At 52.1% G+C, this 22,370-nt stretch overlaps 7 protein-coding genes across 7 annotated transcripts; 6 read left to right on the forward strand and 1 right to left on the reverse strand.

Annotated features, from left to right (window-relative positions):
* Window positions 1–9: 9 nt before the first annotated feature.
* VE01_03261 (uncharacterized protein) lies at window positions 10–3,041 on the forward strand. Its single transcript, XM_018272757.2, has 2 exons — window positions 10–908; window positions 960–3,041. The coding sequence occupies exons 1-2, from the start codon at window positions 758–760 to the stop codon at window positions 2,822–2,824; spliced, it is 2,016 nt and encodes a 671-aa protein (XP_018132529.1). The 5' UTR covers window positions 10–757; the 3' UTR covers window positions 2,825–3,041.
* A 214-nt stretch (window positions 3,042–3,255) lies between these two features.
* Window positions 3,256–4,403, forward strand: RPS19 (40S ribosomal protein S19). The gene is made up of 4 exons (XM_018272758.2): window positions 3,256–3,384; window positions 3,662–3,725; window positions 3,820–4,125; window positions 4,181–4,403. The coding sequence occupies exons 1-4, from the start codon at window positions 3,352–3,354 to the stop codon at window positions 4,228–4,230; spliced, it is 453 nt and encodes a 150-aa protein (XP_018132530.1). The 5' UTR covers window positions 3,256–3,351; the 3' UTR covers window positions 4,231–4,403.
* A 680-nt stretch (window positions 4,404–5,083) lies between these two features.
* VE01_03263 (uncharacterized protein) lies at window positions 5,084–7,517 on the forward strand. Its single transcript, XM_018272759.2, has one exon. It carries the CDS (start codon window positions 5,322–5,324, stop codon window positions 7,404–7,406), a length of 2,085 nt encoding a protein of 694 aa, XP_018132542.1. The 5' UTR covers window positions 5,084–5,321; the 3' UTR covers window positions 7,407–7,517.
* A 332-nt stretch (window positions 7,518–7,849) lies between these two features.
* Window positions 7,850–10,490, forward strand: MVP1 (Sorting nexin mvp1). The gene is made up of 5 exons (XM_059463517.1): window positions 7,850–8,424; window positions 8,472–9,221; window positions 9,267–9,406; window positions 9,465–10,055; window positions 10,105–10,490. Exons 1-5 carry the CDS (start codon window positions 7,944–7,946, stop codon window positions 10,312–10,314), a joined length of 2,172 nt encoding a protein of 723 aa, XP_059319887.1. The 5' UTR covers window positions 7,850–7,943; the 3' UTR covers window positions 10,315–10,490.
* On the forward strand, window positions 10,491–12,178 carry VE01_03265 (uncharacterized protein). Its single transcript, XM_018272761.2, has 2 exons — window positions 10,491–11,109; window positions 11,166–12,178. Exons 1-2 carry the CDS (start codon window positions 10,906–10,908, stop codon window positions 12,063–12,065), a joined length of 1,104 nt encoding a protein of 367 aa, XP_018132544.1. The 5' UTR covers window positions 10,491–10,905; the 3' UTR covers window positions 12,066–12,178.
* On the reverse strand, window positions 12,131–13,332 carry MRPL10 (YmL10). Its single transcript, XM_018272762.2, has 2 exons — window positions 12,995–13,332; window positions 12,131–12,920 (listed from the first exon to the last, which is right to left on the reverse strand). The coding sequence occupies exons 1-2, from the start codon at window positions 13,303–13,305 to the stop codon at window positions 12,326–12,328; spliced, it is 906 nt and encodes a 301-aa protein (XP_018132531.1). The 5' UTR covers window positions 13,306–13,332; the 3' UTR covers window positions 12,131–12,325.
* Window positions 13,333–13,476: 144 nt separating this feature from the next.
* On the forward strand, window positions 13,477–16,335 carry VE01_03267 (uncharacterized protein). Its single transcript, XM_018272763.2, has 3 exons — window positions 13,477–13,826; window positions 13,881–15,656; window positions 15,752–16,335. Exons 1-3 carry the CDS (start codon window positions 13,668–13,670, stop codon window positions 15,881–15,883), a joined length of 2,067 nt encoding a protein of 688 aa, XP_018132532.1. The 5' UTR covers window positions 13,477–13,667; the 3' UTR covers window positions 15,884–16,335.
* The last annotated feature ends 6,035 nt before the right edge of the window (window positions 16,336–22,370 follow it).

Genomic DNA, 22,370 nt, shown 5'->3' on the forward strand with positions numbered 1-22,370 from the left:
TCTTGGACGTCCATGAGAGAATTTCACCACCAGGGCTAAATAAATGCTTTGTATTCCAACGTCAGAAACCACCGGCAGAATACAAAAAGACGCGGGCGGTCAAGTTCCGTACCCAACCAATGACGTGATGCCCCGAATCCACGATGTCCCGCCGTTGGGCACAAGCAAACAATTCTTATGCACGAGGCACAGGGCGCACAAGTACTAACAACCTCCAACAACCACTGGTGGCCAAGGGATGATACATTTCGATAAGACAACACTCAAACACTCATATTATAAATATTAAGCCAGATTTACATTTTGCCTTTTGCCTTTTAAATACCATCATTTCCAGAGAGTTATATGTAACTCTTGCCATGACCTAAGTCTGATTAATTGAATAATTCCTGTCAAAATCTTGAGAGCTGGCTGGGCCGATTTTTAAACAAGGTACCTCTCAGCTGTGTGCGTCACCTCGGCCTGGTCGTATTTTGTGTGCCCGCGCGACCTGCGCGATATCTTGCCCATAAATCAACGTGCCTTATATACCCGTGTCGGAGCTGCGGATAAAGGTAACGACCTGGCAGCAGGTTCTCGCTACTCTTTTCCCGGTTGCTCTTTCCAGTGTTGATATCGTACCAACTTCCCAATCGACAACTCGCGCTGAGCAGCTCTATTACAACAACGAAGCGCCCAAGCAAGCCAAGAACGAGGCTGCAGTCACTTTTCAGCAGCTGAAGTTTCCGCAGGCGGCTGCCAAAGCCGACCAAGCATCATGGGGATACTGCAAATTACTGGGCTGTGCGGTGCCGCAGGAGTATTGTGGTATATATGGCGCCTGAGAAACAACAAGAGCATCGAGGTGCCACAGAGGCGCTCATCTGTAGCTCCTCATCCTCCTCCTCAACCCCGGGAGCTTATTTTAGGTGAGGTACATTGAGAGTTGTATGGCCCCTAACCATGCTAACAGTTACTAGACGCAGAGGAATCGGACCCAGGCTTGCTCAGGAAGCATTCTGAATTCAAGTCTTTCACAACAAGCCGATTTACATATCCCAACGTTCGAGTCTTCCACCGCAAACATACGCAAGCCGAGAAATTACCAAAAGTCCCCGCGCCCCTGCCTCTGCTTGTGTTTATCCATGGGTTAGGAGGCTCAGCTGCGCAATTCCATCCACTGTTAACAAGCATGGTTAATGTCTCATCATGCATCGCCATCGACTTGCCCGGCTGTGGACGGTCATCATTCGAACCAAGGTCATGGGATGCCTATAAGACAGATGCCCTCGCTGAGCTGCTGGAAGTCATAATCGAGGAATACCGCGAGAAGGATACGAAGCAGGGCGTCGTCCTGATCGGACACAGCATGGGATGCTCGTTAGCTGCACTTCTTGCATCAAAGAATTCGCCGTCTTACAATGGCCTATCTGAGCATGTCGTGGGATTCATAGCAATATGCCCAAAGGCAGAACCACCGAACGAGCAGCAAACAAAGTTATTTAAGAGACTTCTATGGGTGCCTGGGACTATCTTCGATCTCTTCCGACGTTGGGACAGGCGTGGAGGGGTCAATAGTGCGAGTGTTACACGATTTGTGGGAGAGGCCGCTGGCACAGAGACCAAGGAGTTGCAGCTACGGTTTAATGCCCAAAGTCGGACACCGGTATGGAGACGAATGGCGTCTGGTAGCCTTCCCAGCTACCGCGATGGCGTAGCGGAGGGCGGGCTGCCAGGCAAAGAAATCTGGGCTGGCCTCGATTGTCCGGTTTTTCTCGTTGCTGGCGAAGCCGACCATGTCACGAAGGCTAAGGAGATCGCAATTATCGAGGGTTTTATGGGAACATCCCACCCTGTCCAAAACGACACGGATGACAGAAGCGAGGCGATCAACGATTCTGCCGCGCCTTTTGACTCTTCTATGAGCCGCGACGATAGGGCTAGTATGGACGCAACATTTGATGACGAATTAGGTACTTTTGCAGATGAGTCGTTCGAGGATACCGGATCTATGACCCCACCGACGCCAGAGAGCCCAGACGACATTGAAGCCATCTATGACGATTCAGACGCACCACAGAAGGAACTAGGTTCCCTCCCACCGCAGCCGCTTAAACCGAAAAAGGTATTGAAGACCACGATACTGCCAGCACCAGCTAACCACGCCCTTCTTTACATGCCCGCCAGCGTTCGCATACTCGCTGGTCTCGTGTCCGATTTCCTTGGATCTCATGTGACACAGCGTCTCTCTCTTGGCTGGCAGCTACAGTTCCTTTCCACTTCTGGCAAGTGGGACGTCAAGAACCTAGCTAAGTGGCAAGCCGTTGCACCAGTATCCGCGCCTATTGCGGGAATTTTCCGGGCAATGAAAACACTAAGGGAAGTGGACGAGAACCACTGCCCTGAAGTGTTTGCGAGGGACTGGAGCAGATGGGTCAAGGATGTTGTCGATATCAGCCACGAAGCACCAGTTTATGACCCGCGTGGCTTGGAGAAGGGGGGCATACGGTATCACAAGCTGCCCACAGTTTCCAAGATCCCCCCCACGAGCCAGGAAGTCACTGAGTTCATCAATTTCGTTGATCGATTGCGAGAGGAGCAGAAAGAGCGAAAGCTGACGAAAGGCTGGGGAGACGAACTTTATATTGCGGTCCATTGCCACTACGGATTCAATAGAACTGGCTTCTTCATCGTGTGCTACCTGATTGAGAGGGAGGGGTACGAAGTGCAGGAAGCGCTTGACGAGTTTGCGAAGAGGAGACCGAAGGGGATCAGACATGCGCATTTTATGGACCAGCTTTTTGTGAGGTATTGTAAGGGTTTGAAGGAGGCGCCTACGTTTTGATTAAGGAAGGACTTGGACAGCATAGACTTGCCGGCGTTAATGGTGTACGATGAGGGAGGACATGCAGCTAGGGATTGTGTTAATAGATGGTTATGAAGATACCCCGAAGCAATTCCTGTATATTAGGGGTCCTGACATAGAGTTATGGAACACGGACGCAGGCATCCAGCAGGATAACGAAGCCAAAGCGTACACAATAATGAATTTTATGACCAAGTTTAACCTTGACAGCATATATGTGACATTTTATTTGGATTAAATTAGCGTTTGTCATTTGTAGGCCTCCAATTCGAAGAGGAAGAAGTAGTTGATATCAATAGCATCATGGAAACTCACGTGATATATAAAATTTATGGTCCAACACGTGATTTGTTAACTGTCACCCCTCTTAGCGTGCCAAGACCTACAAGCGAATTTCGCGCACACAACGTCAAAATTATTACAGGTTCGTCGTTTCCTCAGCCATTCCTCGCGACCACTTCGACAAGAACACGACAACCTCTCCTCCTCAAATATAAACCGCAATCATGACTGGAGGTGTCTCTGTCCGCGATGTTGATGTAGGTACTCTCCGACACTCCACACCCTGAATGGGCCCCCTCGTGGCCTCGACCTCTCGAGACTTCTCACGAAATCCAACGGCACGACTTTCGATCTCGGAGATGCGCGGAAGATCAGGGATCAACTACCATGCGTCGAAGATGAGATTGCGACGACGGCCTGGATAATAGGAACATACATACACATACACAATTGGGAATGAAGAATCGAGCAGGCGCGAGGGAGTCGGAATGACTTCTGTTGACGGAATGATGCTGATTCGAGGTTGTGATGCAGGCGCAAAAGTTCATCAACGCATACTCTGCTTTCTTGAAGAGACAGGGAAAGCTCCCTATCCCAGGTACGTATTTTCTCTTCCCCTCCCCTCCGTCGCGACAGCAGGAGGTGGTAAAGAAGTTATTTTCAATTGAGCACTGGCTAATGCAATATCACAGGTTGGGTTGACACGGTCAAGACCGGCGCTGCCAAGGAGCTCCCACCGCAGTCCATCGACTGGTACTACGTTCGCGCCGCGTCCATCGCCCGCCACGTCTACCTCCGCAAGACCGTCGGTGTTGGCCGTCTTCGCAAGGTCCACGGCTCCACCCGCAACCGTGGCTCGCGCCCATCCCACCACGTCGATGCCTCCGGCTCTGTTGACCGCAAGGTCATGCAGTCCCTTGAGAAGATCGGTGTCCTCGAGCAGGATGAGGACAAGGGAGGCCGCAGGATCACCCAGTCCGGCCAGCGTGATTTGGACCGTAAGTTTTTCTTGCATGCTGCTGTGATAGACATGTGATGTTAATATTATAATAGGTATCGCCCAGACCACCCTCGAGGCTGAGGAGGAGGATGACGAGGAGTAAATTCTCGGCTCGCTCTGAATTGGACTTGGAACTCGGTGTGCTTTTCGGGCATGGGATGAAAAGGAGTTTATAGCATTGTGGACCGCGTATCTGGGTCGCAGGTGTACTTCACATATCATGAAATGGAAAGCTCTGACGACCATGAAAATATGATACCCTTACTGGCTTGTGACCTCTTTTCCTAATTTTCTGATTTTCTATTGTGAGCAGTGACGTGACGTGGGAATGTGGTTTTACTTGGGTACTCTTACATTTCGTTCTAACTCACAATCACATTGTTAGTAGACTTCGCTAGCATTGTGCAGCACATTGGCGTATTTCATTCGCCTACTTCGATCTTCCAATCCACATACCAACTACTGTGGCTTTCCTTCAATACTCTTTACATCTTCCTACAATCACATTGTGAATACTTTTCGCCAGTATTGTGAAGCTCACTGCCATGCTCACTGGCGCACTTCGAAGTTACAACACATACATCAACGATTTGTCCTTCCCGTCTTCGATGTAACACCCAACGAAAGGATTTGCTCAATCTCTTTTCTAGGCCTTCACTTTCCTTCATTCTCCTATTTCATCTTGACGTCCGCGTTTCAATTTTCACTACGCGACGTCATCTACTCGGCTTCGACTTCGTCTGGCACTGCGTCTCTTCTGTTGCTCAGAAATCTCTCTCCGAGGATAGCCTGCCATTTCATAATTTTTGAAGACCCCGGGTTCCAAGCAAAGCTTCAAGCTGGCCTTCATTTTCTATTCCACGTCAAACTCCTACACGTGAATGGTCTCCATTGCTCTCTTACTTTTCACATGGCTTCGTTATAAGCTTCTCTCGTTTTTCATACGTTCTGTCAAGCTTATATGTTGAAGCATCCACTTCAATACGGCTCTTTCTGTAATTCTGGTCGGTTTCAATTTCACTCGGCGCGATTCACCAAGCATCACTCAAAGCAGATTCAGTTTCAATTCTCAGCTGTTATATCATATTTCATTCTGCCGCCTCCACAAAGTTTTCACAAACGGCCGCTCTTCTACATCACCTCGAGCCTCAGTCACCATTACGGAGCCTCACGAACGCCCTGGACAGCTTCAAAATGGAGCCTCCCGTGACGCCCCCGCGAAGGATACAATCCTCACTTCGGCAGACGCATCGACACCATGAAGACGCCACAAGTTACGCCTCTCCGCCTAAGACGCCAATGTGGAGATCAGAACGCCTAACACCGACGGCAAATACATCAAGAAAAAGGGGGAGAGATACCTGGGCTCCGGCGACGCCGACATCACTTCCGAGGCGCAAAAGACGCGAGGCTGTCACGGGAGTATCGGCTGAATGGGCAGTTGGAGATGGAGAGGATATTTTCGAGGATAACGGACCAGTGGGAACGGAGACCGAGGTTTCTATTTCTCACGCAATCGCAGCGGTCGAGCCTCTTGCTACTGGAGATTCCCTCGGAAATGAAAAGCAATATATCGCAATAGCCGTCCACTGGGATGCGGATGTCATCGGGGTAGTGTGCCCCTTTTGCATGGAGACGGAAATTCACCTTATGCCTCGCCCGAGCAACACCTCGGATATCGACCTGCGCGTTCCAGACTGTGACCCAGGAAAAACATTCAGGCTCTTATTTGCGGGTGATGGCCATCCAGCCGTGAAGGGTCGTAAGGCAATTTGGACTGTCGAGAGACGAAGGTGGGAGGCTGTATATATCGAAGACTTGTGCTCTGAGGTTTCTGAAGGAGGAAGCGAAGTTGAAGAACTCGAAGACAGCACAACGGAAGAGCCCATCCGTTCCGGAGACCTGCATCACGGCGACCCTGAAGAAATCCTGGAAGATAGGGAAGAGGACCAGATAAGCACATCGAGCGAAGGAGAGCTTCCCATTACAGCTGATAACGACGTGGACTTGCCCATTGCATTCTCTAGCGATGAGAGCACAACGGAAGAGCCCATTTGCTCCGGAGATCATAACCATGGCGACCCCGAAGAAGTCGTCGATGATATGGAAGTGGACCAGATCATGATTCCGAGCGAAGGAGAGCTCCCCCTTGCGGCCGATGGTGACTGGGACTTGCCTATTGCCGTATCCGATGGTGATGAAGAGGAGGCAATAACGCTGCAGGAAAACCCTGAAATTCTGCGCATTGCATCCAGCCTATTCTTTAAACCGCCCCCCGAGTATTTGACTCTCGGCCACGGGCAAACAGCCATCGTATACCGGCCAGTGGCTGTTATCCCTGTTCCAGGAGCAGTGGAGAAGACAGTGGGCTTCCTGGCTCCGACGGAGTCTTCAACAAATCGAATATTTACTCGAAGTGGCTGGAAGGGTGAGGAGATATCAGGTGCAGACTGCGCGTGGCTGCAAGACGCATTGTGCACAAACAAAGAAGCACCATGGCAAGAGTTAGCTATCATAAATAATAGCAACTATACGGACAAAGTCAGGGAACTCTCTGCGCATCTCGGTCTCGAGCCAAAATATCATAATTATGATAAAGAAAACCCCGTCGGCCAGGTTTGCTTCTCACATGTTGAGAAACAACTGGTTGTTGTGGCGCTCGAGGAGCACCAGTCTTCAAGGCACCTTGCGTCCACGGAGTCTCTCGTCAAGCGCACGATCTACCTGGACCGCGCTCCATGTGCGGGCTGTCTGGAGTTTGCCAAGGCTGTAGAACGAACAGTTCCCCTCAGATTCACATTCATCGTCATGACGCGAGTCATGAGCGATGTGCAGGTACGCAAAAAATTCGGAAAGAGAGATCTGGGAAAGGAGGGGGAGGACAAGGAGACGGATGATAGTGCAGATGACGAGATATCTCCCGACCACCAACAATCGTCTATCTCGGAGACGACGGGAATGAACAAGGAGACGCAGGATTCTGGTGAGGAAAGCGGGGACGTATATGAGGTGTCGGCAATTATTGGCAGGCGAACACTACACGGCGAGTTGGAATACCTTGTGGAATGGAAGGAGATGTGGCTGAACAGCGTCCAGTTTCAGGCGCAGGTTGAAGGATTATATGCCAAGGACTTACACGTTGTCTGCGAGATGACTGGGCGGAAAGGCGAGATGAGACGTCTGGTCAGATGGTCAGAGAGTTGGATGGGTTATAAGGACCTGTACAACTCGAAGAAACTTGTCGAAGAATACGAACGCAAAAGGGGTTTGATGGAGTGAGCAGGGGGGAGGGGTGGGGTGTCAAGTGCGACTGTAGTGACAGCCGATTCAAGATGCATCTTCACAGGCCATATTATGAATATGGTTGAGCAATGATATGGGATTAAAAAGGATTCAAATGAAAGCCTCCTGCAACAGTGTTCCAACCCTCTGATCGGTGACCCAAAGTAATAACAATCAATATGGGAAGGCCGCGACGTGTGCATATATATCTCGATTCCGTAGAAATATCATAAATGACATACTAACATGGCCTTGAGAATCCAAAATGCCAGAAAGTAAAACCGCGCGCGTATAAAATAAATATATTGCTTGAATTAACTTTCAAGGGTTCGAGGTCTTGTTAGCCAGTTCGCTCCGCTATCTTATCAACGTGATGACGATCGCGGACGATCGCTTGGGGTGTTAGCGCGAAGTGCTACATGGGAGGAAGCCAAGCAGCTCGAGAACCAACCTCGTCAACTGGCCCATTGAGCCCAGGACAACTCACGAATCTCAAAACTCAACGGTGGTAGCTGGGCATAGACGGCTCTCAGAATGTCGCTGTTTGGGACCTCCCCAGACGAGTCTGGAGCGGCGTCGACTCCAGCAAAATCCCGACAGACGCTCTTCGACGACCCCAGCCCTGCCAATGGCTCGCAGTCCTCGCTGTTCGCAGACGATGATAGCACACCTGGCGGGTCTCCATGGGGAATGCCGACGCCGAAGAAAGCTTCGAAGGGCGAGGTGATCAGCACGCTGCTGTCGGGGGGTGATGCCCCGGATAGCTATGTCGACGTCTTTGAGTCCGTACAGTCTAAGGAGTTTGGGCAGAGCGGCACCGTGGATGTGGCGGGGATGACGAGAGTCATGAATGCGGCGAAGCTGGGGGCTGATCAGCAGACGAGAGTTATGAATACCATTGCTCCAGCTGGCAACACACTGCGGCGAAACGAGTTCAACGTCTTCCTAGCATTGGTTGGCTTGGCGCAGGAAGGGGACGACATTACACTCGATGGCGTGGATGAGAGGCGCAAGAGTAGGCATTGGCTTCACCAGTCTAACAACGTCCGCTGACATATCCAGAACTTCCGCAACCCGATTTGCACAATCTCTCCACAGCACCCGAGGGTTTACCTGACACTTCCGAGCTGGCGTCTAAGCCGCCTCAGCGCCCCGCAACTCCTCCTACCAAATCCATTCCTACTCCGAAATCACGGGAAACACGACCCCGAAGAGAATCTCTAATTGAGGACGATCCGTGGGGAAGTCCTGCGCTACACAAGGGGCACAATCATGGGGTTCCTCAGCCCGCACCTGCTCCCCGCCATGTCGAGAGCACTGCGACACGGACAAACGGATCATTCGAACCATCTGAGAGAACTACTAGCAATTTTACAACGGAATCTGTAATCGAATCCACCAATGGAAGCAGGGAGTCAGCACGAGAATCACGCCCAGCCCCAAATAGCCTTTGGTATTCATACGACGGCAATTCGCCTAATTCATATGGCAGCGGCCTGCCTACGGGTCTAGAACAAAATGCCTTTGCCGGCGGCTTGGGGGATGATCCTCACCGGCCACCTGTTAACCAACACCGAGCGATTGGTAGCGGTGGTCTCACTGGGAACGGGGTCGAGGAGAATATCCTAGTCACTCTGCTGCCCGAGAAAGAAGGTGTATTCTTGTTCCAGCATCATAACTATCAGGTCCATAGCCCGCGAAGAGGCAGCAAAGTTGTCCGTCGATACAGCGATTTTGTGTGGCTGCTTGACTGCCTACACAAGCGGTATCCATTCAGGCGATTGCCATTGTTACCGCCCAAGAGGGTTGGTGGTGCGTAGTTCTCCCCTCACGCGCCTGCGAAGCTAATTGCAGCAGTTAACGGGAGTTATTTAGCAGCAGATAGTACGTTCATCGAAAAGCGTAGACGGGGGCTGGTGCGGTTTGTAAATGCTCTTGTCAAACATCCCGTACTTAACCAGGAGCAGCTGGTCGTTATGTTCCTGACGGTGCCAACTGTAAGATATTTCTCTTTAATGCCATAATTTTCTTTGGCTGATACTGACTTAGCGCCAGGAGCTCGCGGTTTGGCGGAAGCAGGCCACTATCTCTGTTCAAGAAGAGTTCACAGGCAAAGCATTACTTCCCGGGCTCGAAGATTCCCTGCCACCTACATTGAACGAACTATTCGAAACTACAAGGTCTGGAGTACGCAAGTCTGCAGAGGTTTATATCAATCTCTGCACACTTATGGATCGCCTTGCGAAACGCAACGAGGGGCTTGCCGCTGATCACGGGCGACTTTCGACTTCTCTCATGTCTTTGACTGATGCGTCTCATGCTACGTATGCCATTGACACAAACGACGTCCCGCTTCTTAACGAAGGACTCCTCACAACCGCGAAGCATGTCACAGACAGCCAGTCCCTGCTCCAGGATGAAGCACGGGCCTGGGATGAGGGCGTGCTGGAGGATCTCAAGAAGCAGAGAGATGCGCTTGTTAGCATGCGAGAGATGTTCGATCGTCGCGAACGCTACGACAAGGACAACATCCCGCAGTTGGAGAAGCGGATCAAGAGTAATGAAGAGAAGCTGGCGAACCTACGATCGAGACCAGAAGGAGTGAAGCCAGGAGACGTGGAGAGGACTACGGAGTCCATCCTCAAGGTTTGTGAAGCCCATGCACATACCTAGCACATAATCTAACATATAACAGGACAAGGAGTCGATTGTTGCGCAGCATGCGCGCGGTGTATTTGTCAAGGAGTGCCTGCGTGACGAATTGACGTACTTCCAGGACTCGCAGTACCAGGTCAGCCGGTGGAACCAGGACTGGGCGCAGGAGCGGGTGAAATACTCGGAGCTGCAGGCGGATAATTGGAGGCAGCTCAACGACCAGCTGGAGAGCATGCCGATTGGTGGGTGAGGGTGTTCATAGCTGTGGCGGCAAGGTACACACCGTACCTTTGGCGGGTAATGGGATATCAGTGGTAGGCAGTATATACCTGGGAAGCGCGTGTACTCTTCATTTTTGAGCGGATTGTTTGCATTCATAGCGTCGAGGGTTGTGATGAGCGGGATATATATCCACTGTTTTCAGATGCAAATCCAAATCAATTTCTCAGCCTCGCGCTAACGCCTGTCAACACTCTATATGCCACAGCCAGGGCAAGGACATCCCATGTGCAGATCTTTCAATTCTCGCAGCTCAAGTAGGAGATTAACATAAGTTCTGCCTTCCTGCCATCGTAATAGTTTCTTGAATTTAGTTTCGATGCATAGCGGGGTTCCAAGACTGATAAGTCGGCACAGGTAACAGGTACCTCGGCTCAACAAAGCGAGGCTGAGCAGGAGAAGTTGTCCAGGATTGTCACCATTTCTCTAGACTTTCTCTGCACCTCTATATTCTTATATCCTTGATCCTATTCAGTCTCATCGCGGCCTATATGTGCATATATAACTAATCGTTAGAATTCCACACCGCCGCATCTTTCTTCCAGTCCCTTAACTTACCACAATGGACCACCCTGCGATACCCAACGCCGAGACGTCCTTTGCGGACCTGATGGCGTTAGAGAAGGTCCCAGGGAAGGATCACACATATATGTCTAAGACGCCAGCATGGGCACCCGGCGGCTCCTGGAATTCCTTCGGCGGACACGTCTACGCGCAGGCTTTGTGGGCCGCGGCGCAAGAGGTGCCTGAAGGCTTGGTAGCTCACGTATGTGGTCTCCTGCCCGCATTGATCAAGGAAACACTTATCTAACACGCCTATAGAGCACACACGGCTACTTCACGCTACCAGGCAAAATTGACCGCCCTTACGTCTACACAATCAGTCATTTCAGCGACACGCGCTACACATGCCAGCGTTCTATCTCTGTGAGGCAGCCCCGGCGCCAGTCTAGGAGAGATGAAGAAGCACAATTCGCCATCACTGATGCAGATGGCGAGATGAGCGACGTGTGCTTCCACATGATCTGCTCCTTCAAGATCGCCACGCCCACGCTCTCCACGCACCAAGAGCCGAACTGGGGACAACAGTACACAGCGTCGCTCGGCGGGAAACGCCCCGAGGACTGGGATATCTGTCCTGATATCGATATGCCGTGGTACGAGGCGCATATCCGGAAGTTCCCTGAGCACAAGACGTTTCCTGGATTGGAAATCAGGAAGGCAGATTGCGAGCCGTATAATAAGGGAAAGCCGCCTGGGGACTACAGGCAGTTGCACTATTACCGGAAGGTGGGGGAGATGTCGAGGGCGGAGCCGAATCTTCATGCTGCGGCGCATTTGTACGCCAGCGATCGGAATGGTCTGTTTTTGATAGCTAGGGCTATGGGCTTCGGGGATCGGTTGGCGAAGATTGCGAGTTTGGGGCATAGCGTAATTTTCCATACTGACGCTGATGAGATGCTGCTGGAGGGGGATGGGTGGTGGACACAGGAGGCGTGGACAACGAGGAGTGGGGGTGGGAGGGGGTCACACGAGAGTAAGCTGTGGAGTCCTAGTGGGGTCCATGTGGCAACGACACTTCAAGATGGGTTGGTGAAGAAGGCTGAGCCGGGGACGTTGGCGATGTTTGAGGGGTTTGGGGAGGCATTTGCTGGTGGGGATGCGGAGGAGACAGAAAAGTCTGGGGATGGAGCACAGATGAAAGAGACCGCGAAGTTATAGGACGAATTACGGCCGAGATTCACAAACTTGAGCACCGTGGAGGTAATATTGTTGCACCTAGAGAGGGCATTCACACCATGACATTGCCGCCGAGCATTAAAAGCACATTATACCATAAACATAGAAAATAAAGTATTGTACATATGCTTAGTTAGCACTCTAGATATTCTAGAACCATTTCCTCGCCCGGTCTGGTCTGCATAACCTCTCTTCAGATAGTAGCCACTCATAATACAAGATCATACCGCCTAATCCGACATCTACCACAACTTATTCTCTCCCTTAACAATACCCTCCTTGGTAACCTTCTTCTTGCTCTTCTTGACCGTGGTACTTGGCGCCTTGAAGAACAAAGATGGTCCTTCGCCCTCTGCGATCAAGTGGCTCAGGTATCCCCTGTGTGCCGGGTCTCTGTAGTATTCGATATCCTTACGGCTCGTTGGGTCGGGGAGACGGTAAGAGAATGGCTTGGCCTGTGCGAGGATCGGGGATTCGGTTGACTCGGCGCTATCCTCAGCTGAGATCATTCCGAGAGGAGTGAAGGACGACTCGGACTCGCCCTTGAGGAGACGGCGGAGCGATTGCTTGGTGTAGTAGCGGGTGGTGACCTTTCCTCCAGCGGCTTCGACGGCCTCGATGGCCGCAGCTGAGGCGCGCGATACGAGGATGTTGATTGGGGTCTTCAATTCTTGCTTTCCGCGTGCCAGGAGCTTCACACCGTCGTTCTTGACACCATGGAGGCACCGCGACTCAGCCAGCTCCTTGACTGTGATCGGCTTGGTCGGGTCCAGCCTTCCCTGGTCGATCCAATCTTGTATGCGGTTGAGGTTGATGGGCGACATCTCGACGGAGAAGCTATAAACGGTTAGAAACATGCGCGCTACAGTCACAGCTGGGGTGCTGTTGCAATTGCATGGCGGGAGACGTACAAATTCGCTGCATCTCCCCCCTTCTGGTGGTGCACGACATCCTGCGTAGTCTGACCACCCTGGAACCTCGCCGGCACACTTCCGTGCTGCTTCTGACCCTTGTGACCTCTTCCTGACGTCTTTCCCTTGCCCGACGATGGACCACGACCGCGCCTTATGCGCTTGCTGTACGCCTCATCTTTGTCCTGGAGGTTCGACAGAATCGAGGCGTTTCTCGCCTGGAGAAAGGGGACGAGGAATGCCGAGACAATTCCATTCGTACTTTGGGCCGGGCGAAGAGCCGCCGTGAGTGCGGGTAACCGTGGAGGCATTGCTGGAGGTGGGTTGTTGTTCCTGGGCTTGCAGCTTCATGTTCGTTCAATCCCGACGACATTGGAATTTTAGTCGTCACGTGACATACCCGACACCCCTGTAATTCCAATGTCCATTTATAGCCTATCAATCACGGTTGGAGCTTCCGCCCAGGCTACAGCAATGTGAGTTTATTGAGAAGCTATTCCCTTCTTGTCCTCAAATTCCCCTCCCTTTCTTCAGCAACGTGAATGTGATTCTGTATCTCACCGGCGTAGTATCAACACTACTAGAGGTGGAGATGACAGCTTTTCAACTTTTATAACCCTTCTTCTCCTTACTTGTTTGCGGCGTCGGTGTTGAATACAAGTGTCAGCCAGCCATGCCTTCCTTCAACCTCAGCACGCGACAAATCATTGTGCTGTTTAGTTCTGCTGCTTTTCTTGCGATTGTTGTGAATTCTTTTATACTGTTTGGCGCAGATGCCCCACGAAGAGTCCTTCATGTTGTTCTTCCAGGACAGGCAAAACCAGAGCCTGAAGTAAGTACCCCTCCTTATCTGAAAACCCCCACAATGTCTGACCTGTGGGAATAGCTCCCGAGGCTCAAAGACTGGAGCAACGTCAATGGCGACTACGATGCGAACCTTGTGGATGACCAGCATCCTGTACATCAGCGAATTGTCGAGAAAGACGCATTATGGGATCGTTACCAGGAACGGGGGAAAGCCATATCCCAAAACTTCTCCAGCATTGTTCTAAACTACCGGGAACGGTACGGAAGGAATCCACCGCCACATTTTGATAGGTGGTATAAATTTGCACGAGACCGGAAGGTTGAAATCATGGGCGACTTTGCTATGGAGGTGGGGTCTGGAATCGTGGGCCCCTTTGAACAGATTACGGACGATTTAAGACCCTTCTGGGGCGTGGATCCAAAGGTTATTCGCTCGCTAGCGGGGCGCATGCATAGTAGGATAGACGACGGTATTATGGGCGTGCACATACGAGATGGGGCTGTGTCGTCAGTGAACCAAGGTAAAGAGGAATGGCCGAAGGAATGGGGTTTTGTTGAAATGATTCAGTCTTTCGTCAAGGACCTGCCAGATATGGATATTGCTGTCAACCTGCATAGCAAGCCACGTGTGACGGTTCCTTGGGACGAACTCCAAAAACTCCTGAAGACTGAAGAAGGGTCTAGGGTCAATACTGAGCATATAAAGAACGAGTTTTCGAAGCATCTGCCTGGCCTCTGGGAAGATGCAGCTCCGAAAGAAACTGTGGTGGATCCAGAATGGAAAGACATATCAGGACTACCCTACATGTCTACTGCAAAGGAGGCATGCCCTCCCGACTCACTCGTTCACGACGAAGAGCTTCTCGCGGACAAAGCACTCTTTCGTTACAAAAGCTTTCTCAAGTTTAGTGAACAGAGGCGAAACAACAATACCAATACCCTTATTCAAAACCAAAATCGATCCTTGGACCTCTGCTCTATGGGCCCTCTCATCTCTGATCTTCATACCATGCTTTATTTACCTATGGGTGTAATAAATACTCACCGACTCGTCCCAATTTTCAGTGAGGGCAAGACAAATGTTAATAACGACATCCTCTACCCATCCGCGGCCTATTGGACTACCTCAAAGGATACAAATTACGCGTATGATGATAAGTATGACTACGCGTGGGAGGATAAGCACGATACGCTGTACTGGCGCGGCACAGTCACTAGCCCGCCACTGGGCGTGGACACAGAGACACAAAACATGCAAAGAGACCGGTTGGTCCGCGATCTCGATGCCGAATTTCTAGGCCAGCATAACGTCACAATCATCGGCACCGACCCCCTGCACCCCAACATCTACGGCATAAACCCCAACAACGGACTCCGCAATTTCCAGGCCGCCCAGTACGCCCTCGATCACTCCGACGCCAAGTTCGTGAGTGGAGGTTGGTGTGGCGAAAACTGCGACAAATCTGGGGGCTCCTCAGACTTTCAGAACCCGACGTCGCTCGCCGAGCAATTCAAGAACAGGTTTATCCTTGACGTGGATGGGGACGGGATCTCGGCGCGCTTCCGCGCGCTGCTACAGAGCCGCAGCCTACCTGTCAAGAGCACATTGTTCAAGGAGTGGCATTCCTCGCGCCTTTTCGCGTGGGTGCACTATGTGCCGCTCAGTATCGAATATCGCGAGATATTCAGCATGTTGACGTATCATGTGGGGTATGGGAATGCGGAGGGAAATGATCGGGGTGAGGACTGGGTTAATAAGGATTTGTATGTGCAGAGGCATGAGTTTGAGGGGAGGTTGATTGCGAAGAGGGGGTCGGAGTGGGCGGCGAAGGTGTTGAGGAGGGAGGATATGGAGGTTAGTTCCGTTCTTGCTTTCCCCTGTCTTCTTCTTCTGTTATCCCCTCTTATTTCTCCTGGCCACGTCGACAATGAAGCTAATAGCTGGAATAGGTGTATATGTACAGACTACTGCTCGAGTATGGGAGAATCATCGATGATGATCGGGACAACATAGGTTACCCAGGCGACGGATCGGAGGTTGATGAGAGTAAGTGGGCGAAGCTGATTGGGCTTGGCAACTAATTCGAGGAAGGGGTCGTCTGGAAGTGTATAAATCAGAGCGAGTATATAAGTGAGGGTGCGTACGATAGTTTACAGCGGAGCTTTAATTTTGGATGGGAATTTTAGATGTCCCTGAGGCGTCAATGGCTGTTCATATTGCATATCATTCGAAAGTGGTATCGTTTAATCAGAGCATGCTGGCTTTTTGTTTGGTTCAGTTGTAAAAACATTGTGGCAGGTGACGACGATATACTGAGATCAACGTCTAGATATTGTTTTCTTTCTTTTCTTTTTTTGGCCATTTATGAGGGCCAACTGAATATATTCCTTGGTTTTTTATGTATTAACATGAGCGAGTGATTATTTGGTGTGATATAAATTCAAATCCAAAAGTTATATTTTAATTTCTAGCCTGTATAAATCGAAATAAATATCACCAATAATTTATGGCTACTCCAGAAACAAACATTAATATGAATCCACTCAGTAAAACGGGAAAAGAACCCATATATATATTCAAGCATATGTTACAATTGCAGCTTCCAGAAAATATCATAGATATAGATCAGGGGCTCAAGACGGGACAGAAATCAAAACGGCACGGTTGGAAGACAAGCACCTCACACCCAAGGATACCACCATGTTGGACAAGGCAGCCCAGAAGGTAATCACATCACGCACATGCATGCAAAACAGATTTTCCGCCAGGAACTCTTCCTCGTCCCTGCTTCCTCCATGGGACAGGCAGGACAGGCACATGACAAGCATTCACAAGCCGTTCGGAATCTGGGGAATCCCATCGTCCTCTCACTGACTTCACAAGCCGTTGAAAATCCGGGGAACCCCCATCCTCCTCCCATCTTTGTTTCCACAGACCCGACAGGCACATGATAACTGTCACCTCCTTCCCACCAGGTATTCCCCAAACAGTGTCAAATATTCGGAGTCGCTCCATGCGGTATTTTATTCGCACCGCTTATTGATGAGGATTAGAAATGGGATTCTAGATCTAGACAGCACATCACATGTGAGAATGGCACACCCTCGACTCCCGACCACCGACCCCTACCTCGGTGCACGCGTTCATCCGCACATATCGATCGGGATAATCGTGTATTATACACTCCAGGCGCGACAGTTATCCGAACCTATGGCGATAGGAGATCTTGATATAGAAGGTTAGAAGGTTTGCCCAAAGTTCGAACCAGTAGGTTAGTGTGGATTGAGGAAATATTATACCCCCCCAGCCCTTGCATACATGATAATCTATATTCCAAATTCGTTAACCACGAAGAACATTCCACGAATCCACACCAGCCTTACCCTCCGTTCCCTTCTGCCGGCTGGACCCCTGCTCCTGGCCATCCTATCCCAACAGACATGCCAATCCACTTGCCCTGGATGGGGAACACAAAGAACAATCTATGGCCCCTGGCGGGGCGAGGAACGGGGACGACGCGTGATACGGTTTACTCTGCCGTGCAGTGGTGGTATGTGATATGACAGGACCAAGTCCACTCTATGCGTCCAAGCAGGTTTATAGCCGCATATTAAGGTCTATCACTTCCCGTCTGCGGCGCCACAGCGAGTAGTGTGGCGGCGCTCTATGTGTCTATCACCTTGAGGGACGCGTAGGCTTCATTTTACCAGGTGCCATCAGCAAATCTTGTTTATTTCGTCTCGTCTCATCTCATCTAGTTCCCTCCAATCCAATCCAATCCAATCCAATCCATTCCCCAGCACTGACACCGCCGTACCTGACCGCTCTCCTGTCTCACCTCCCCCCCCCCCCATCAAGATGCATAGCCCAAGCACAGGGCGTGCGTGCCGTACATTGCATATAACCCCTAAGTCCCGTGCGCGCCCGCCACGCGCTCGGGAGCTGGACCGAGGGGGACTAACTTAACTAACTAACGCAGTCTGCGGGTGCGTGATGGGACGCGCGCGCGGTGGGTTGGCGGGCGGTGAGTGGGAGATGGGATGGTTTGATGGAGGTAGGCGGTGTGGTGGGCGGTGGGTGGGAGTTGGAGTTGAAGCCCCTTTCTTTTGGATGCACGGGGGGGTTTCATTTGCGTTCGCACGTACCGGTTATCCTCGGGTTGGTAGCGATATATGTACTATCGAATTTAATATCTCGACCCGGGGCCGTGGACAGGTTGCTTTCTCTGGTACAGGTATCAGACAGACAAACGGTGGTGGTGGTCTGGCCTGACATGGCAAGCCGGTCTGGGGGAACACAACATGGAAGGGAGCGTGCGTTTGTGATGCTGTGGCACGGTCCCGGCGGTTGGTGCGTGGGTTGGAAAAAAGGGGGTGGGTAGGGTAGACCTATTATGGGATTCCGGGGAAGGGGATACGATATTTGTGGTTGGGAGGACAGGAACGGTGGGTGAAGAATGGTACTGGTGGTGGAGAAAAGGGGATGGGATAGGGGGTTGAGTTTGGTGGTAAACGGAGGCGGACGTGCAGGAGATGAAGATGCCGCAGCACACCCTCCCTGGAGCGCCACGAGCGTCGCGTGTGTGTCGTTTCGGGCAAGAACGGCGTGTCGAACAGGACAGGAGTTTCGAATCGGTCGAGGTGAGGTTTGGTCGGGAGGAGGCTTGGCATCATCACCATCCATCCGCGACACGCGCTGTTGGGTCCATCTACAGTATCTATGGGTGGGTGGATTGAGCGGCCTGGGCAAACTGGGCGAACTGAACCGGGCTGGATGTGGATGTAAGTGGCTTGTATCAACGGTGGCAATGCCGTCATGGGTGGTGGCGAAACGAGCGCGAGACGCGAGTTGTGGGTGGGTAGTGCGTGTCAGGAGCAAGTGGTGTAGGGGATTCCCTGCATGCCGGCAATTGCAGGGCCGCGGCGGGCTGGTTGTTGTTGTTCTAGAGTATAGTACATACATACCCTTCCCAATATTTTTCTAAGAATGGTATCACCTGCAGCAAAATGCAGCGCGGGTGCCTCGGAGAAGGCTATCCGTCTGGGTTATGGTTAGGGATATGACGCGGGCTGACCTGGTTGGTTGGTTGGTTGGTAGTGGGAGTTTGGCGCCGAAGAGTCAATCCGACGATTGAGTAGCTGTAGAGTAGATGGAGCTGCGGGATACTCTAGGAGAACCATGGGGTAATATGTAGATATAGCATCATACAGCATCATCCGGCATGCAAGTCGTACGGAGGACGGGCGAGGATATAGATTAGCACCAACGGCGCGCGCCCGTCGTCGTCGCTTGCCGCTGGTGACGCTGGGCAAGGCAAAGGCAAACCAGGACAGGGACGACGAACGGGAGAGGCCCTTATTCCCGTCCACCACGAGCTCTTCTTAGATTGCTGTATCCATCCCGCCCGCCCCATGGCCACGCCACGCCAACGCCATAGTATCCGATCCGCAACCCCCTTTTCCCAGTCCAGCCCAGCACCAACATCTTCCTCTCATCCCAGCGCATCCTGCCTAGAAAATCCCCCAATCCCGCCCCCATCTTATCCCTATCCCCATCCCTAACAACAACCCCTAGCGAGGCAACACCTCGTGGGCTCCTGACTAGCGAAATCCGGGGAAGGCAGGGGGGTGTGATTGGGTGGATGGGTCGAGGGGCGTTGATGCAGGTCGCCTGTTGTGGAGACCCCGGTTTGTGTTCGTGGAGAGGGACGGGGGGGTGGGTGTAGTGGCCAATTAGAGGAGAGGGAAGGGGGGTTGCGCGTTGGGGGTACGAGGAGGGAGATGGGGGAGTGGATTTCTGGGGGAGAAGGGGTGTGGGTGGTGGAAGGAGGGTGCTGCTTTAGCGGGTGGTGAGTTAGACTGGGTTGGATGAGACTAGACTATTTTGGGAATTAGTGGCGTCGCTGTTTTAAGGCAGGTGGAGGTGAGAAGGGGCAGGTACCGATGGAAGTACTAGAAGTACAAGATGGACTGGGGTATAGTACAAGTACCTAGAGCGCGAGTCGGCGAGTCGAGTACAACAATATCTACAGTGCGTGCATAACACCCCATCCACCTCATCCACCCCCTACAAACCCGCCTCTACTGGACCGCTACGGGCTTCTATAGACCCTGTACAGCGACCACCAGCGCCTCTATCCTCAGTGGAGTCCAACTCCCACCCCGGAGTCCTGCGTGCCGTCAATTGAAGCTCCATGGACGCGGCAACAGACCGCACTCACACAGCACAGTCCAGGCCAGGCTCTCCCTCCGTACCGGACCGGAGCTGGGAATTATGGGGCGCAGAAACGCATTATGGCTCGAAGGAGCAGCTGCGTTCGTCGAAGCGCTGGGGAGGGTTTGTAAGCTGCGTTTGTGGAGGTCGCGGAGACTGGTCTGGACTGGATGGATGGGTGCGACTGCGCGCGGCTTCTAGGCTTGGGGACTGCCGATGGATGGGGATATGCGGGATGCTACGAACAGTACAGCATGGGTATAGGAGGTATGTACATACTTTCTGCAATACGACTGATTGTCTTGAGCTTTGACATACGCCTCAGACACACGGCAGCAGAGGGAGCTGATGATCGGCGGCCACAAAGGCTGGGGGGCGCCTTCCATCCCTTCCTTTCTAACGGATTTAGTGAGGGCCGGGTGTGGTAGCTTCAGGGCGCAGCAGGGAGCCATGCGGTGACGGATGCGGTCTGGATTTTCGGTTTGGTGGCGGGTGTCTCGGATGGAAATGGTGGTTGAGATTTCGTGGGCGAGGAGGGTGAGACATTGTGTTTTGGATTGTTCAGCCGCGTTTGGTTTGGAGTGATATCTCGGTAGGGAGAGTGAGGAACGACTCGTGAGTATGGTTGATATCTCCGGCAAGTATACAGTGAAGATGGTCCTGATATCTCGGTAAGGATAGAGTGATGATGATCCTGACATCTCCGGCGACGAGGTAAGCTACCACCAAACACTATATTGGCTAATGTTGGATCAATGTCAGCTCACTATATGTAAGGCAACGCAAACACCCATTTCCTCGAATCCCATCCCTCCCACCATCTCCCAACCGCCGTCCATCATCATTTACCAACCTTCTCCCCCAGTCCCTTCCCCATTACCCCCGTCCCTCCCATCCCATCCCATCATATCACATCCCCCAGAACCATGTCCCCGATCCCCTTTCCCTACCGCCCTCTACTGTATCTGCCACTCTGCCGAAATTAATTTAGACGCTCATCTGCTGTCCAGCTAGTTTGTATAAACTACAGCGTCGACAACCAGCCAGCCACTCACCACCACCCGCTCCCTACAGCTATGACTCTTCTCGCTCTCTTCCGAGGTGGATCGGCGGGATGCCAAGGGGCTAGATGGGAGGGTCTGTCTGTTAGGGTTGGGTTGGTTTGTCGACTTACCTGTATCCATCCATCGACTAAACTAATTCTCACATCACCAGGCCAGCCGCCTGCCAGCCAAGCAACACATCTAAGGACGGCTCAGGACAGGACAGGAACAGAAAGCGCGGGAGGTGATATCCCAGAACCCCGAACTTACAATCAATCCCGTCCCTGATCTCCCTCTCGCATCTCTCACCTCATCAGTCTAGGTCTACTATAACACCAGCAAGCGTCACCGGGTGGTGCAGATCCCCCATCCGCTCCCCCGACGCGCCCTGCACCACCGCTGCAGCATCGCCGTTTTGTTGCCCAACGCCCCATCATCCACCCATCGCCAGGGTCGCCATGCACGGCGCTAGGAGGGGATCGGGGATGGGTGATGGCTTGCTTGGGGGGGCGGTGGTGGCGGGTTGGTTTGGGCTGGAAATAGGTCGTTTGTATGTGGGTGAGTGAGCTAGTAGTGAGTGAGTGGGCCCCTCTGCCGATGGGTCGGGCGGCAAGAGAGAGGGAGGAGAGGGAGACGGGAGTCACAGTCGCATGGCGATGCCTATCTCGTCGTTCCCTGCGCTACGTGCGTGGGATGGCAGGGCGTGGGATGATGGATGGTATGGATGGTGGGATGGATAGTGGGATGGATGGTGGGGTGTGTTCCGAAGTCGGTGGGTGACGGTGCGTGCGGCTCCACATCGACTCACTCTGTCTGTTTGGCGCTGCTGTGGGTGATGGATGCGTTAGTTAGTTTGTTAGGCTGGTTGGGTTTAGGATGGTGAAGTACTGTAAAGTGGGTTTAGCAGTGTTAGTAGCTGTTAGTAGCTGTTAGTAGCTGTTACTAGGCGTGTGTGCTGACAGAGCGAAGAGGGCCCATTTGACATCGGCCATGGGCTAGATGTTTTGGTGCCTTTTCTAGAGTCGAGCGAGTACCCAGTTTTGATACTTTTTTGATACTTGACTTTAGACTGTGTACTGTATAGTGGGCAGGGCGGGCGGATAAATACAGACTGCCTACTGGCTTTTATCCGTACGACGGCGCTCGCGCTCCACAAATACCCGATATAAACCCGTTCTGTCCACCATATCCGCGCCGCCGCCACACCACTACCACTACAGTACCGTTGTTCTTCGCCTTCCACGCCCTGGACTGGGGGAAAAATGGGTGTCCTGGCCTAGGGGCTGGGGTGTTAAACGAGATTTGACCCCCC

This window comes from Pseudogymnoascus verrucosus, assembly GCF_001662655.1.
Source record: "Pseudogymnoascus verrucosus strain UAMH 10579 unplaced genomic scaffold scaffold_10, whole genome shotgun sequence".
Lineage (NCBI taxonomy): Eukaryota > Fungi > Ascomycota > Leotiomycetes > Thelebolales > Thelebolaceae > Pseudogymnoascus > Pseudogymnoascus verrucosus.